This window comes from Sebastes fasciatus, chromosome 14 (assembly GCF_043250625.1).
Source record: "Sebastes fasciatus isolate fSebFas1 chromosome 14, fSebFas1.pri, whole genome shotgun sequence".
NCBI lineage: Eukaryota > Metazoa > Chordata > Actinopteri > Perciformes > Sebastidae > Sebastes > Sebastes fasciatus.
The window spans coordinates 23,023,647-23,042,135 of NC_133808.1; the positions used below are offsets into that span (position 1 = coordinate 23,023,647).

Here is an 18,489-nt window from a genome sequence, read left to right on the forward strand (position 1 = left end):
TGGGATTATGTAAACACATGCTGATGACAATTTGCTGGCATGTTAAGTAGACTGTAAACAGTTGCTGCCGGATTATGTAAGTGAATATGAGAAAGAAATGGATTACAAACATTGTGCCGTTCTCTCAAAAGCAAACCAATAAAGAGAATAAAAATATGAGCAACACAACACTGTAGCAACAAACTGTAAACCGCTGCTGGAGTAAAAATATGGATACTGTAAATTGTGTAAGAGCTCCTGCATTTCAGTGATACGGTTCTGTGTTGTTGCATCGAGGCTGTAAAAAGATTTTCAATTCACAAGTTGGTCCCTTGGTGAGCTTTGGAATCAATCTCTCTCTGAAATCTTATGAAGGAGTTTCAGCCAACTTAATATGCAACAATAGATTTGATCCACTATTGATAAGTGCAGTGAACTAATGTGATCTTCCTGCTACCTGACAGAAGCCCTCTTCTAAATCCGGACCGGGCAAATGGCCTGGAGAAGCTTCCACATTCATTACATCTGATATAATAAATATCATATCTGATGTAATACATCATCATGGGAAGCATAGTGGTTCTGCCGCTCTGTAAACAGCTCTCACTATCTATCAATTCAAAAGTTTCCTACTCAATAGTCCTTTTTTTACCTGCGATTGATCGTTGAGATGGAGGACTGAATGTTCTGGCTCTGAATGAAAATGATCTGGTTGATGTAACTTGCTGTTTGTTTTAAGTCTGTTGTGTCTTTTCAACACGTTCTCGTCCCAACTCATGAGCGCATGGAGCCAAAATCGCTTGACTTCCGAGTGATAAAGTACCCGGATCATCCAACGATCTTCATCATCCATTGGACCCATTAGAGCAGGTAGTAGCAGTAGCGTTTCCTTTAACCCCACCTCCCAGCCATCGCTCCAGTCCTCAGTCTGGGGCTCATTCACATGAACGGAGGAAGGGAAATAACTCTGGATTCAGCTATTAGTGAATTTTACAACTTTTAGGACCTTTAAGGACGTAATCTTTCCCAATTTAAGTCTATGGGAAAAGTCTTTTTGGGCCAATGGCATCACGTGACGGACACGGAAGTTGTAATACCGCCGTTTGGCCACTACAAAATTTGCTTCAAAGCCCGACGCTCTTCCTGGAGGCTTGTGTCAGACCCCTCGGCGTCACTTTTTAGTCGCAGTACACATGTCCTTAATGTTGTGAATTAAACAAAAATTCTTGATTAGGTTTAGGCAACAAAACCACTTAATTAGTTTTAGGAAAAAACAACATGGTTGGGTTTAGAACTACTACGTTTGACGTTGTGAATGTCAAAGTGAAACGTAACGTACGGGACATGAACAGCGGTCTCCTGGATGAAAGCCTCCATCCCGCCCACCCTGTGTTTCTTTTACTTTTTAAACTACGTCACCACAGCATTTTCCCTGAACGTTTACTGTTGCCGTGGATGGGTTTACATTGTAGTTAATGGAACGCCCGGTTCGTAACATACCGACGCTAAAGGGTGCCTTGTACGGCAGCCGAACGTCGACAGCCGAACGTCGACAGCCGTGACACGGCGTCGGTATTTGATGCCCTGGGAATGAGAACGGGCTGCTCTTTTATGTGAAACGTTTTATGTTGTTTTTAACTTTTTGCTGTTTGATCTGATCTGATTAAAAATGTCAACGGGATTATTCTGGTAAAATGTTTAAATATTCACATAATTATAAGTTTGAATCTGATACCCTGGGCATAAGATGGGGTTTGTAGGTGTGTGAGACTAAAACAAACAGGGATAAGTAAAGTGAAAGCAGTAGGATGTTTCCATGCAGTTACCAGTTAGATACGGGAGTCAACAGCCATCTTAGCTAGTTTTCCCAAAATCACGAGCTCATAGCAGCTTACTGCAACATAATCACGCTCTGGTAGCGAGGTACCGACACCCTGCAGAGCACACAAACTGATTAGAAACGTGTCAGCTCCACATCCTGGTGAGATCAAATGATTAGCTGGGATTTCTCTCTGCAGGTCAGACCACCACTTTGCTGCGGCCATTACAGCCTGCGAATGGAAGTTTGAAATGTGTGACTGATATGTAAATGTGTAACCTGAGAGCCACGGCGTTTATATCCTAAAGCCTGGTGAAGAGCTTCCCTTTGTCAAAAACTCCATAATGCATCAGTTCAGTTACAGCAGTGTGGGGTTAAATTAGTATTAAAACTTATTTCTACCTCACACTGTGTTGTTTATTCACATCAACAGAGCTAAACGAGACCCACAAATGTCAGCCGCACTGTGTGAATCTTGAAGCTAAAGCGATTCCTGCATACATTGTTAGTTTCCTTCCTTTAATTGCGACCACCTCAAACATGCCCAGAGTTGCCCAATTATCACACGACAGCCAACAACAGTTTGCATTCTGTGACTCAGCTCCTGCCGCCTGGCCGTGATGACGCACACGCTCAATGAAGTCCAAACATCTTACTTCATGTTTCTTGGACTCACATCTGCAACAAAGCTGAGCAGAGAAACTGTGTCAAGGGTGGAACTACAGTGACGTGTATCTACAAGTACACACAACTTTGTCTTCTACAGTGTGTGCTGTATCTGTGTCTGTTTGATTATCATTCTGCTCTGCTCATATTAGCCAACCCCGATCTCATGGGAGGTGTACGAATGACGCATGTCATTTGTACGCCGCTTTTCGCATGTCATTCCTACACCACACAACAAAACTACGGTAAAGTCTGCAGGAAAATCGTCATGGTTGTGCTTAAAGTAAGTAGGTAAACTTAGTAAAATATGTATGGAAACAATGTCACATTAGTACGGAAAACACGTCATAAATGTCATTAACGTAACATACAAAACAAGCAAAACACCGGTTTTGAGGTTAAAAGTCCTGTGTTTGTTGGACCCACCCACTATAAGCAGTTTTCATGCTTTTTATTCTACGTCACTAGCTCTGAGCGTAGCATATTTACGTGGATGCGTTTGCATTGTAGTCAGTACAGACAGTACAGACCACATTGCGAACAAATGACATGCCAAAAGCAAGAACGGCGTTCTTAATGCACACTAAATGCCTTGCGCATTATTGTGTCAATCATTCGCCTAGTTATTTTAAAAAAATATATTTTTATAGATATCAAACACTTTAATAATTGCTTACAATACGCTGACCCCAGAACAGTGTTTTTTATGTTAAATTTGTGATAAAAATGATTAAGTCAAGCCCAAAATCACAAATTTGCCTCGGGGGCTTTACAATCTGTACAGGATACGACACCCTCCGTCCTTTACAGTATGACCCTCACTGATTACAAAAATAAGAAGCCACTCTGTATGAATCATGGAACATCATGATTTGCTCTGTGCTACATCTTTGTAATCAGGAGACATGTTAAATTGATTGTCTGTTCGAGGCAATCTCTCATTGTGTACGTCAATGCTAAATTAATAAGAGCTGTTTGCAAACCATCTACCAGTGGAAACTAAACACCAGAACAACCAGGACTGATAAAAATAATCAATCAAAAGAACTAATGAGTGCCACGGAAACGCAGCTGAGATGTGGGAACAAATGGATCCAAAACTCATTGAGACTTTCATGCAGTCTGTCCAGAGAGCTATCAGCACCGCTGAAGGGCATCCCACTCCAGCTATCAAGCATCAAGGTCAGGCATGTGGCAGCCCAAATTATATCTATGCTGGAATTATTCAAGTGGGTAAAAAAATGATGACTTGTTTTGCACAATGGGTCATCTGCAAATATGCGACTGGCTGCTTTTTCAATCACGCTACACCAAACAATTTGAAAAACAGAGGGAAACACTTGATTGTTCCCGATGGGAGTTGTGTTACTTTATACAGTATGATGTCATGACCTTGAAGTTGCTGCATAACACGAATATTTGTGTTGGTGTGTTTCTAAGTTATAACCACACATACATTTTGTTCTTAGTTTAGTTATCAGTTTTTTTTCATTCTCAGGTCCTGCTGTAACAATAACTTGACAGCATGAGTTACTAATATGTGTGCATTTTAGGGCTTATGTGTTAACGCAGATTTGTTTTAACGCCACTTATTTCTTTAACGCATTAACGCAACATGTGATTTTTAGGTTGTATCGGGCTAGCTTGTTGCAAAGGAGGCTAAATAATGCTCCAAAGTTGCGCTCAAATGTAGGCAAAAAACTGTGTGATTAATCAAGATTAAATATTTTAATAGATTGACAGCCCTGGTACATTTGTATTCCCCTTTCCCCTATGCCACCTGCAGGGCTCTGTGTAAATGTGAAGTGGGGGTTGATCTTACCGGGCATGTGCACCATCCTGCAGCTGCACACTCGCAGGACCTCGTTGGTCTCGCAGAGCAGGCGACAGGCGCTGATGCTGTATGTGTCGTATCCCGGGAACTTCTCTTTGCTGGTGGAGCGGCAGTTCCCCCAGGGCTGGGGCAGGTAGGTCAGCTAAGCACACAGAGATTTATTAGACCCCAGTCTGAACCACCACGGGGCGAACGGTTGCACAGAGAAGAGTAATCTGGTGGGGGGGTTGGGGAAGCGGCGACGGTGGGCTGTGATGAAGAAGACCTACCCTCTGCTCCTGACATGAAACAAAGGTCTGGAAGCCCGGAGAGACGCCGAAGCCCAGCTGGTGGATGTAGGGAGGCTCGTCCTGACTGTGGATCTGAACTCGGATGCCGGCCTCCAGGGACGTCTCATCTTCAGGATGAAACAGAGCACGGAGCATTGCAAAGAGATAGTTCAAGGGAATTTCAGACGGCTGCCTCATCTGACAGCTAACTGAAAACCATATTTCAGTCATGTTTGAAAAACACGCCAGTAGGGATTAATATTATGTGACAACTACAATGCAAACACAAATCTGAGGTAGAGTATTGTGTTCAGGAATTTCCTCTTACAGATCACATTTTCCAGGTTGCAGGGATGCAATCAAAAAATGCATTATTTACAGTACGTGACCCAGAGGAAATGTTTGCAGGTTATTTTAAAGCCCAGCGGAGGTATCTCACGCTGTGGCATATGATGGGATTACATTGGACAAATAGTTTTGAGGCTTACTTGTCTCTCTCCAGATGGGCAGATACTCATCCTGCTGGATATCCAACATGATCTCCAGACCATTTCCCATTCCGCCCTGCTTGCTTTTCCTGGATGTCGTCTTGTTGCCATTAAAAGTGTAGCATTTCCCATATCTGGTGTAAACCTGGAAGAGAAAAGATTCCTATCATGAGCATCACCATAAACATGACAAAGTCCACACGCTGGCTGTGACAACATCATACTGGTGGTGCATTGCAATGAAGGCAGATATGGAAGAAAGAATAAATAAACAAGCCGAGCGTCTGCCTGGGCAAGTTACTGATTATTACCCATAAACCTCTGGATGCAGTCTGCTGGCTGGCTCAGTCCCTTATGGACTTTGATAAGCTGTATTTGAATGAATTCCCAACACCCACCGCATAAAGCCTGCACAATGCTGCTCAATAGTACTACCAGCCCACTGAAATATCAAATGGCATAAGAGATTCTTTAATCTTCCTTCAAAAGAAAACAAAAGACAATAAGTGAGAGGCATCATGTCACCACCTATCAGAGGAGCTGTCTCTGCGGGGGACACATCATCTCTTTGTTTATGCGTCTCCTCTAAACTGCTGCACTGCAGAAAAATGTCCATCTTACAGAGCATTTATCTGGTATCTCCTCTGAGTTATAGAGGGACAATCCCTGGTCTACATGGAAACAAAAAGGTAAAACAAAAAGCTAAAACAGAGGATGGGAACCTGCCATCACTCCCAAATTGACAGATAAATATTTTAATAAAACAGATTAAAACTAGAGAAAATCGAAGTTATTCATATTTTTTTTTTTATCCTGATTAAAATTTTATTAAATCTGTAATATGTTGTGAAAAACACAAAATGCTTATTACAAATCCTTCATTAACCGTTCGCTAAACCCCTCCCCCAAGCAGTGATGATCCAATCATAGCTTAGCAACCGTAACCAGGCAAGGCTGGCCTGTCAAGCTTTGGATTTCTCCACATGCTGAAGCAGCGTGCATAAAGGGCTTTAATGACAGCTTTTAAACTGTGTTGGGGGTCGTGTATTGGCATAAGTGTAAGGAACGGACTAAATGTACTAAACTAAGCTAGTGTTACGTTTGCCAAACACATTGGTGAGTCCCCATCATGAAAGCATATTTTTTTTAATCATAACAGGATCATAATAAAGCAAAATAACAGTCTCATCTCACATTTTTCATTATTGTACTTATAATACTTGGACTACCAAGCTCTACACTGCAATACAAGAACAATATTTTTTTCCTCAACGGTCTCACAGGCGTATCAATAGCACGACATTACAAGGACATTCCACATGTCACGAGGACGCATTTCAGGCTTTTTGCTCATCATTTGTACGCCACGCAACAAAACTATGGTAACGTCCGCAGTTTAGGCAACAAAACTGCTTAGTTAGGATTAGGAAAACGTCATGGTTGGGCTTAGAATAAGTACGTAAACTAAGTAAAATGCGTACAGAAACAACATGACATAACTATGGAAAACACTTCACAAAACATTGGATCCATCAACTTCTCCACCTCTCCGCCATAAGTACCCTTTCTCGCTTTTTATTCTACCTCTCTAGTTCTGAGCATGGCATATTTATGCAGATGCGTTTACATTGAATGGCGTACAAATGACACGCCAAAAGCAAGAAAGGCGTGATTATTACATGCTAAATGCCTTGCACATTATCGTGGCATTCATACACCTTTTCGGGCAAACGGGATGTTTTTTCTTTATGCCCTCTACTTGGATCAACTGGTGAGGATGTTGACATTTTGCCTTGGATATGTTAGCTTTAGCCTTTTGGCACAATAATATGCATGCACCCATCAAGTTCATTATTAAAGACACATTTCCAACATTTCGTTTTAAAACGAGTTAGCTGGAAACATCAACAAGCCGTTCAACAAGCAGTTTTAATTTTAGCAACCGCTGGCTAGAAACGCAAAACCCTGCTTTTGTTTTACTCTGTGAAGACTCATTGTTTCAAAAAATTACAGAGAGGTAAATCTGCCACCGTTTTCATTGTAAACTGCCTATGTGACGTGTGCGAGAATGGAGAGCTTGACAAGGCTTAGCAACAGTAACTAAGGGTGGTGGGGAAAGTATATGTGGGCATGTATGTTCTGCTTAAAACATTTCACAAATCAGACGACATCATTATGATTCAGGTGTTTTGTGGAAAGGCCGAAACAAGTAAGACAAGTAAGAAAAGAGTCCCTTAATTTGCCTCGGTTCTGGCTTTAAGGCTTTTGAGAATGCCACACACGTCAACAACTATCCAACTATCATGAGAGTAGTGCTTTCTCCTCTAAACACATTTATAATACATCATAATGCGTCTTTCCACAGAGCAAAAACAATAATCTATTGGATTCATTTTGCCCAAACATCAAATAAAAGAGGACAGGGATGAAAGCATTAAAGCCGAAAGAATCACATGTCAGGAGAGGTCAACCGACAAGTCGCTGGAGAAATGGCAGTGAAATAACAATCGGGCTGAATAGACGGCAGACGTATCATTAAAGAGACACTGCGACCGTCCCAGCCTCCTCCGAAACATCGACATCTGTGTTCTGACTTTGATATCAGCTTGATCCACCTAATGAGTGCTGTGATGTCTAAATAAGGGATGCTGGTGGAACAACAGACACTCTCATTTACAGACCACAGGGTGTATTCACATCTGAGACGGCTGAACAACAAATCAAAGTCACGGTTGTGAGGTTCGGTCCCGTAATTCCCTGGAACAGTGGCAATTTAGCAATATCCACAACAGTGATTAGAGCAAGAAATGAGTACCATTTACAAAAGCTCTGCGTTTAGAAGTAGAGCTGTATTTATTGCAATAATAGACCTCGAGGCTTTTGATCTGTGAGTGTGTGCGCATGCATGTTTGTAATGAGTGTTTTTGAATGCATTACAAATGGTAACCTTCAAAGTGAGTCTTAGTTGAGGATTCAGAGAAAAGGCTGACACAATGACAGATCTCAGTTCGGGCGAAGAGTGTAGGAAGCAAAGAGGCGAAACTCAACTGCTGTTTTGACAATAGCCGCTAGATGGCGCTGCGGTTCGCCATTTCGGACTGAGAACGCCAATGAGTCCATAGCCATGGATGTATAAAGAGACGTCTATAAATCAGAGGATCATTTTTTTTTGGAGGTAAATCAACTTCCCAGTACGAATATTTAAATAGCCCTCATTTAAATCTTTATGTCCTAAAAGTTGAAAAAGTTTACTAATAGTCGAATCCAGAGACCCACGGGACTGCACCGCCCTGCACGCTCATATGACATATCCGGATCTGCCAGCTTCCTACTAACTGTATGCGGTTGTAATAATGAATATATTGGCTGTAATTCATCACTTTTATTATCTATAATACACCCATGAGCTGTATGCTGTAAGCCAGTACCGTGGTGGATGTATTAACATCACTGTTCCCAAACAACCGACTATCGACCAGTAGCTAGTAGCACTAGTAGCATGACATCAACAGAATTTAATGTAGTTGTAGGCTATTTACTAACAGGCAGGGCAAAAGCACGGGACACAACCTCTTTACATCCATGGTCTGTGGTCTGTTGGGCATTGATTTTGATTTTGAAGGTCCTTGACATGAAAAAGTTTGAGATTGCTCTCAAAATCTGTGTGCTTGATTTTTCTAACTTCCATTTATGTCCATCGCTCACTTTATGCTCCTCTGGGAAGCGGCCAGCCAAATAAGTAAGTAAGTAAATAGTCATAATAGTATGCAAATTTATAATATCTTTTATTGTTCAACACAGGACATTTCGGTAGAGACATTAAAGTTATGACAACAGAATAGAAATAATTTTGTTTTACTTTCATACAACACTTTGTAGGCGGGACGTTTTACTGGCGTCCGGCTTTCAGTCCAAAATGGCGAAGGTGTTAACTTTCACTTCGTAGCAATATACATTCTTTGATTCGGCTCAGATGCGGTACAAAGGGGTCTCCATGGTAAAAAAAAAAAAAGTTCTGGTAGCCACTCTGCATTTCGTTGTAAACTGCAGCATCTTTCCAGCCAGTGTGATTAGAAAATGGGGGGTTGCGAAGTGGGGGCGGGGGCCGGGAAGAAGTATTCAAGTGTGACTTTTGACTGACATGTGCTATTAGGTTGAAATGGTTTAATCTCTATTTGGCTGGTGCGGAGCAGTTGAGGAGGTAAGCTGCACTTATCATTGATCCTCCCGCCGTTCATTGACACACTTAAGCCTCCGCAGGCAGACTTTATCTGATGGAGCAGGCAACAGAGGCAAAGGAGGATTTCACTTTAGAAATGCTCAAAACACCCCGACCAAGTGCCTGGGTTCCGCTCTAAAACTTTGGGCTCTGGAGGACGCCGGTGCGTTCACAAATGATGTCCCCAGAGAGTACGGCGAAGTTTTCCCATCATCTCATCCAGGAAATGGTTGTTGGCAGAGCTTCCACTGGTTTATTTCTCTTCCTCTGAACCCCCCCTCCCTCTCTCTTCTCTGTCTGCATCTGCAACGTGATTGATGGAGCATTTTTCTCTTGTTACATCTCGCACCGAATTTAGCAAAGGTAACAGGGCTGACTTGGGCAATTCCCAAGTGGGGACTTGGCACTGCTGTTGACAAGCTGAAACAGAGCAGCAGCATGGCAGTTACAAACCAAATGAAAAGAGGTTTTTGTACTCCTCTGAGTGACTCAAGTTGTTTACAAGAGCTAATTATTGCGGCACTTAATGTAGCATTGTTCACTTTGTTGTCATTCGGAGGTCTTAAACGATATCACTCCGTTCAGCAGACGTTTAGATGGTAATGGAAAACAGATCCAAACGTTTTTCAGTTCTGTATCATTCTGTGAGGTCTGAACACGAACATGAAACTCTCTTACACTTAATATGATGTTGTTCTGTTATGTACTGTATGTAGTGTATTTGCATAATATTATTACTCCATTTCTCCATATTGTGATTCTACTATTCAAGGATGGATTATCTACTGGCCCGGGGCCCCCATAACCTCAGGGGTCCCAAAGGCCCCGTGTTCACCGTGTAGCAATTTGCTTGAATAATTGATGATTTGTTTGGTAATGGTGTGTGCACCACTAAGAAACAATATAAACTGAAAATGAGATGGGCCTTCGAGGGATATAATAAATATTCTTGTATTAATAATGGACCACATGACTACTTGTATATGATAGGACCTGCTTGGTTGCGGGACCCCGAAACCAAAGTAATGTTGTCATTTACATTTGTGCTTTTTTCTACAGTGACAAAGGGTTTTCTTTGAAAACTGCATATTGTTTTGTTTTTACGGCCTGCAACTGAACTGTTTTTTTCTTTATTTCTTTATCGTAAAGTGCTCTGTCCTGTTCCTTGTTTCCATGTCACTGCTACTCCTACTTCTGACTACTCTGTATATATATATGACACCTATTGTATGTCTGAGGGATCCATGTTCTCTTCCTCTTCCTAAGGTTTCTCCTATTTTTTGAGTACATTTTTGTCCTTATTCAAATGGAGGTTTCAAGGATAGAAGGTTTCTTATGTTCACACTGTAAAACCTTCTGAGACAAATCTGTGATTCTGAAGTTGGCTCAACTTGACTAGACTAGACAGTGGACGTATAAACGCATTAAGTTGGAGCCCTCGTCTACAGCGGCAACATACTTTGGAAAGATGCCTGACTTCGTGTCATTTGCATATACTGTACCTCACCAATTACAGCGTAACTGTCTTAAATGTCAATTCATTATGTGTCTTTTGGCAGTGTTTTTTCTTCCAAAGGGCCTTGTTTTATTCTCTGTCTCTCCATGCTAAATGCATTAGGAGACCAACCCCTTACCATGTAATTCATAAGCCCTAGTGGGGGAAACCCTTTAAAACCCTCTTTATGGCCGTGATCTGACAGTCCCATGGCACTTTTCCTTTTAAATAACCTGCAGGAATCACTTCAGTGCTTCTCCGGAGGACATCTATTTCCAGGCGGGCTGCGTGTCGTCGGGCGGCTCTGCGAGTATGAGGAGGGAGGATTTGAATTCATTTACGGAGGGTGGTAGAATATGCCACAGCACTGATTGGCAGTTGAAAACCATTAAGGCCGGCTCATGCAGGTTTAAGGTTGAGACAGAGCGTTCCTTGATTTAATGGCTTCCTTACAACCTCCCAACAGAAGGACTCGAATCATAATGTGACATGAACTGAATATTTATGCAGGACCAACGGTGTATGCAACAGGACTGCAGGTCAATGCACTGCAAAAATCTCTCTCTCGTCCAGTTTTTAATCTATTATCAACTTTTTTAATAGACAATGTGGTGATCAAACCATTAACCATTCAGTTTGTTTTCAGTTTTGTCTGTTATAAGGGAAACTGCACTAGGAGGTAATGGATCTGGCTTATCCCATTGGCAGACATCATGTTGTAAGAAAACCATACTAGTTATGAAGCATACACATAGAAAATGGACAAAATGTAACTGCAGGAGAGAGCTGTTTTACAGAGAACATTCTTTACTTTCCTGCCATGAAGACAAAGAATTAGGAAGTATAAATGTTTGGCGATATCCACACTGCAGCTAAAAGTGTCCTAGTTCACATTTTTTATGGACTATATGGACAGGTGATGCCTGCAGGTTGGATTTTATTATTCAAAAGTCCCTGTTACACAACCAGCCAAATAAATAAATCACAATTTCCATGACAATGCATAAATCTCACATTATGCATATGAGACGGTGCCATCGCTTTTGCCCAACCTGCACTGGAGGACAAAAGGACGTACTGTAACAATGGGAAGCCAAATAGCTGCCTCAAAAAGTATTTAGGGAGACACCCCAGTTCGGTCAAAACTGTTGTTGCCAACAGGCGTTAGAAGGATGTACAAAAAGGATGTGATGTCTTAGGTCCTTCTGGGGAGAGGAAAAGAAAAATGTGAGGAATGAGTCTTCAAAAGAGAGAAGCTAAATTTACAGAGTGAATATTTTTGCTGCATTTCTTCCTTTCTTACCCTGGCATGCAATAGTCCCATTTGTGTCCTGGATACAGAACTTTACTCTATGAAGTGACTTTTCTTCACCAGCACCAAAAAGGAAGAATAGAGGGTGATAAAGCAACTCTAAACTGCATGTGATCTTCTGTTAAACAACAAAAGAGGTAGAGGTAAAGCTAAAGATGATCTCCACATCGTCATCGCTGCTATTTATGTGTACACTTCTACTCTGCTTTCAACTTCTTTTGACATTAATTAGAAGACGGGTTCAGGGATCGGTGGATTCTCTCACCAGATTCCTTACAGCAGTTCTTTGAGTACACTTGCACAATTCATGATTTCCTGAAATAGCCCTGAATAGAAAAAAAACCTCTGACCTTCTCGTGGGGTGAACAAAACATTAGCAACACCTTTCAATATAACACAGTCGACAACAACACTACAGCTGCAGCTGAATAAAAACCTGACACGGTGACAACAAAAACAGCTTCATTAAGATACGGTGTATTACAGTGCCATTGCATTAGATTTGACACTAAGGGTGCAACTAACGATTATTTTCACTGTTGATTAATCTGTTGATTATTGTTGTTTGGTATATAAAATGTCTCAACTCAAAGATGTTCAGTTTACTGTCATAGAGGAGTAAAGAAACCAGAAAATATTGACATTTAAGAAGCTGAAATGTTTCTTAAAACAATACTCAAACCGATTAATCGATTATCAAAATAGTTGGCGACTAATTTAATATTTGACAACTGCAGATCTATTTGACACAAACTGCTATTTCAGGGTATTTTCTTAGATGATCCCAAACTCAAAAACACAAAAAATCCTTTCACAATCTTTCTCTACTGTGACAGGACCTTCAGGAGTCTAACGAAATCATGATGAACAAGGCTACCAGCAAGGCTGCAGAGATTCTGAACATTTCTTTTTTAGCTCGAGATTAGGAGAGGAAAAATGATAGTGATGTGTTAACTCAGCGCACATGTCTGAAAAACTGACAAGAAGTGATAAGAACTCATTCCCAAATCTTTCCTTCTTCCCAATGCACCACGGTTAAGCTGCATAATTCATAAATAATCCTCAATCAAATGTCAGGCAGATTGCTTTTATCCTGGGTCAGCGCTTTGAGATCTCTACAACATGGGGGAGTAAATACAAATCTAGCAAACATCATAACCCCCATCTCCCTGATATGTTCAGAGAAAACAGTTTGGCCAAACAGACGAGAGGCTCAGACACGAAGCCTAAACAGACTGGAATGTGAGGCGCACACGTTTTGCACCATTAACCTCCATCTCAATGCCGGCGCCGGGGAACGCAGCTTTTGGATTGCCATTCAACACATTACAGTTATTGTGTATCAATTCCGACCTTCATTACGCCACCGAGTGCCGAGATCTCAATGGTAGTTTAATACAGTCATTCAAGTGAGGTAAATACTGTGCAATCAGCGGGCTGTCATCGCGGTTGGTCTTACTCTCCTGTTGGGCAGAATAACATGTTTAATAAATGTGGTAATTTCCACAAATTGTCATAAGAAATGTAAATGAAGGCTGGATATAATGAGCGCTCCCAGCAGACCTTCTGATTAATACGAAGAAAAATAACCTTTTGCGATTGAATTGGGCTCTGACCCACTGTGTTCATGATCAAACATTGAGCTACACTACAGGGTGGTGAACTTACTCGATCATTTCAAGTCTACGTTTCGCTCTCCCGTTTGACTAAATACCATACATTAATATGATGAACTCTGATATAAACCTGCAGGGCTTGTTTCAGTCATTAGTGTAGGAGTTCTGACTCATCTCTTCGCTGCCTTTCCTGCCCTCTTTCTGGTTTCCTCCGACAGAGCATCAAAAATAAGTGGAGCACCAAAGTCAGAACAGTGCACTCAGCAAACCTCTCTCTCTTCAAATGTTAGTATTTCCATTCCCCCCCCTCCCCTCCCCTCCCATGCTGCTATTCCCCGCATATCCGAGCATACTCAGCTAATGGAGCAGTGAGAGATGCTCTTGAAAAAGAGGTTGAAAATGGACAGGCTCTCCAGCACAATACAGCAACTCACAAATAGAATAGTCCACTACATGCAGCACTCTCGGAGATGTGAAAGCTTCCTTTGAGTACAGTCTGCACTAACATCATGGCCCATAAAGGTGCTGTTTTATAAATGTGATTAGAAACTACTGTCATAATGGGGATAATTCATCTGGATCACCACAGTGAGACAGGTCCCTAATCAGCCTTTATGTGTAATTGAGATGAATCATTTCCTGCAGAGAGCCTGTGCCTGGGTCCAACCAAAATGGTAATAATTCTTGACCTTAAGAGTCCAACTGAACAGCGCCTATTAATTATGCTCCATATGGAACAATAGTTGTCATTATCCATTTATCTCTGATGGAATGAGTCAACCTGGATGATGGTTGGGGGTGGGAATCACCAGAGGACCCACGATACGATATTATCACAATATGGTCTTATTGCGATTTTAACATTTTGCGATATGCTGAGTATTGAGATAAGATATATTGAGATTTATTACCTTTTTTCAACTGAAAATTATGCAGTTTGTCAACATCTGTTTTATCTAATAAGATACAGTTTTCACTCTGTTCATCTCAGAGTTTTCATTCACATATCTTGAGGTCAGAGGTCAAGGAACCCCTTTGAAAATGGCCATGCCAGTTTTTCCTCGCCAAAATTTAGCGTAAGTTTGGAGCATTATTTAGCCTCCTTCACAACAAGCTAACATGACATGGTTAGTACCAATCGATCCCTTAGGTTTCCTAGTTTCATATGATACCAGTATCTTCTTCTAACTTTAAGACTGAGCCTGCAACAGCCTCTGAAAGACAGTATAGCTGTCGGGCCTATCGGCGGGCTGTCGCATTGTTAATAGGTTAGTAGTTCATATAATAAACAGGGCTATCAAAGTTAACGCGATAATAATGCGTAAACACATATTCGTTTTAAAACCACATATTTCTTTGACACAATTAAACGTTTTAATGTGAAGATACTGGCATCCTATGAAACTAAAAAACCTGAGGAATCCTTTGGTACCAACCATGTCATGCTAGCTTGTCGCAAAGGAGGTTAAATAACGCTCCAAACTTACTTTAAATTTTGGCGAGGAAAAACTGGCATGGCCATTTTCGAAGGGGTCCCTTGACCTCTAACCTCAAGATATGTGAATGAAAATAAGTTCTCTGGGTACCCACGGGTCTCCCCTTTACAGACATGCCCACTTTATGATAATCACATGCAGTTTTGGGGCAAGTCATAGTCAAGTCAGCACACTGACACACTGACAGCTGTTGTTGCATGTTGGACTTGAGTTTTCCATGTTATGATTTGAGCATATTTGTTTATGCTAAATGCAGTACCTGTGAGGGTTTCTGGATAATATTTGTCATTGTTTTGTGTTGTTAATTGATTTCCAATAATAAATATATACATACATTTGCATAAAGCAAGCATATTTGCCCACTCCCATGTTGATAAGAGGATTAAATAATTGACAAATCTCCCTTTAAGGTACATTTTGAACAGATAAAACATGTGTGATTAATTTTCAATTAATCTTTATTAACTATTGACAATAATGCGCTTAATTTTAATCCTCTAGATAATAGCTCAAAAACAGCTATAAATGTATAATCCCGGCATGTTGGAGTGATCCTCCTGTCAAACTCTGGTTCATCTGAGTCATTTAGGATCCTCCCCGTCTAACCCTTACAGTACAGCGCCTCTGGTTAAGCTATGGTTATTTTTCGGCCTGTGGTGGTTTAGGAACAATTTCAGGCTATTTATTCCACTCCAGCGCTCAGGGTCATGGCTCAGAAGAGTCGAGTACAGTGTACAGTCATGCTGAATGTATGAGCTAATGGGGCTCTCAAGATAGCTATACATGAGCCTAGTATGCTTCACTTTTCCACTTCACCTCATTTCGCCCACAGTCCTGATCAGTCATTCTGTACGGCCGACGCCGATACAGCCGAGGAAAAGTCTGCCCAGGGCACTGCGCCGGCAAACAGTCCCGCCTTAGGCATTTGTCTAACTGTCGACCTTGTTTTTCTGCAGTCATTTAGATATTCAGGTTTAATTAAGGTACCTCTGTCATTAACACAGGATTTCATTTCCTAAGCTCTCAATCTCGCACTGCTCCCTGCTTCTCTCAGACTCTGGCAACCACTCCAAAACACAAACACTCTCCCACCCAACTGCCACTGAAGAAACGCCGTCACAGTTCCCTGGCCAAACTTTTATTTAGTATTCATCATAACCAAGACACCTGCTCGGTTGTTTTTCTTTCCCAGGGAACTCTGGGGAAATGATATCTGTTGGATTGGAGCCACATGTTAGGGTTGATGAAACTGCTGAAGAGGAAAAGCAGGATCTACAATCTCTTGACATGAATCATCAATATAAAATATGGTGTCCCTTCAGAGATATGAGGGAGAGATACAGATGCAAATAAATATCAGCTGCTAGCGCTTGTCATTTTGTGACAAGTTATTCATAACTGAGCACATGCATCAACATATACAAATGCTTGTGATTGCAAGTATTTTATAAAACGCAGCTGCTGCGTGAGATAATCATAAATACATTTTCTCCTCTTGTGCCCCAGTGTAACATCTCTAATGTCCTGGACTCCTAATGACATGCAACACTGGCTTTATTCACAAGATGGTGCAATAACTGCACTCACTTACCCACTTACTGACTCACTTATCCCAACCCAAACCTCTCGGTGAGTGCAACAGTGAAACAATATTTGCCTCTCAACCGTGTAACATTTATGAGCATGGGGATTCGTGTTTTTCATGCTACATAAATCATCCGAGTAAACAAGTCTGATTAGTGTTTTTGCTCAGGCGAAAGAGCTTGTTTTGAGTCAAAAGCAGATCTCACAGTCCATTAGACTAAGCTGGATCTAAAGTCGGAGCCCAAGGAAGTTTGGCAGACGCAGAGGTTTAGACTGCACACCTAAACACGGCCAGTTTAATTCGGCCTCTAATCACAGTCCCTCTCAAAAGGCTGAGTTAAAGAAGGAGATAATGCAGCGGTGGAACAAAAGGCCGGCAGATCGAACAGGAACTGGAGAGCTCAGAACGCTGATCCTGTCCTTGACCGACTCTGATCAAAGTCACAGCTTTTACTGGACAAAATACCCACATTTCTGCACAGTGTATCTGCAGGGGACTGGTACAGTTGATGATTCATTTCATTAATTAGAATACAGGTGGTGACATTTCTGGCAGTATAAACTAGCTGTCTTGTGTTTATTACATTGTGGAACAAAAATGCCACAAGCTCATTCAACCACCCACACAAATACACACACACACACACATACACACATACACATATCCTTGCAGCATCATCATACAAAAGAGCGACCGGCCTCACATCAGTTATGAAAGCTACACACCCTCACAAGCAAAGCACTTTTATTACTAGGGATGCACCAATACCAGGGCTGGGACGATTCACCTATCTCCTAATTAGGGCTGTCAAATTTAACGTGATAATAACGCATTAACGTTTTAACGCCACTAATTTCTTTAACGCAATCGATCTTTCGGAGGTTGTAGCGGGCTCAGTTTTACAGCTAGAGTGAAGTTACTGGCATCAAATGAAATTAAACAACTTAAAGAATCCATTGGTACCAACCATGTCATACTAGCATGTCGCGAGGTTAAACGAGTTAACGCAAATTTGATTTAGTGCCACTAATTTCTTTGACGCATTAACACAACTTGTAATTTTGCTTGTCGTGAAGGAGACTAAATAACGCTCCGGCATGGCCATTTTCAAGAGGGGTGAAAATGGGTTCTATGGGTACCCACGAGTCTCCCCTTTACAGACATGCCCACTTTATGATAATCACATGCAGTTTGGGGCAAGTCATAGTCAAGTCAGCACACTGACACACTGACAGCTGTTGTTGCCTGTTGGGCTGCAGTTTGCCATGTTATGATTTGAGCATATTTTCTATGCTAAATGCAGTAACTGTGAGGGTTTCTGCACAATATTTGTTATTGTTTTGTGTTGTTAATTGATTTACAATAATAAATCTATACATACATTTGCATAAAAAAAGCATTCTGCCCACTCCCATGTTAATAAGAGTATTTATTAGTTGACTAATCTTCCTTTAAGATACATTTTGAACAGACAAACAATGAGATTAATTTGCTATTAAATCTTTTAATCGATTGACAGCTCTAAATTAATGGACACATTTTGTTTTACAACGTTAGGAAAGCAGTGTTTAAGTCGAGCCTGATGTTGCCTTACACAGAGACATAAAGCTTATTAATTAAACACTGGTGTCGGATCTGTACTTGGTACCGGTCGATACCCAAAGCCCTGGTATCGCTATCGAGACTGAAAAAGTCGGATTGGTGCATCCCT

General features: G+C 41.3%; 1 protein-coding gene across 2 annotated transcripts in view; it reads right to left on the reverse strand.

The window, feature by feature from the left end:
* Positions 1 to 18,489, reverse strand: part of asic4a (acid-sensing (proton-gated) ion channel family member 4a) — a 106,245-nt gene that overhangs the window by 18,077 nt on the left and 69,679 nt on the right. For both annotated transcript variants that reach the window (XM_074659742.1, XM_074659743.1), the window contains exons 2-4: positions 5,056 to 5,200; positions 4,568 to 4,695; positions 4,287 to 4,440 (exon numbers count right to left, since the gene is read on the reverse strand). In XM_074659742.1, the coding sequence (XP_074515843.1) occupies positions 4,287 to 4,440; positions 4,568 to 4,695; positions 5,056 to 5,200 (427 nt within the window). The remainder of the gene's footprint in view (positions 1 to 4,286; positions 4,441 to 4,567; positions 4,696 to 5,055; positions 5,201 to 18,489) is intronic.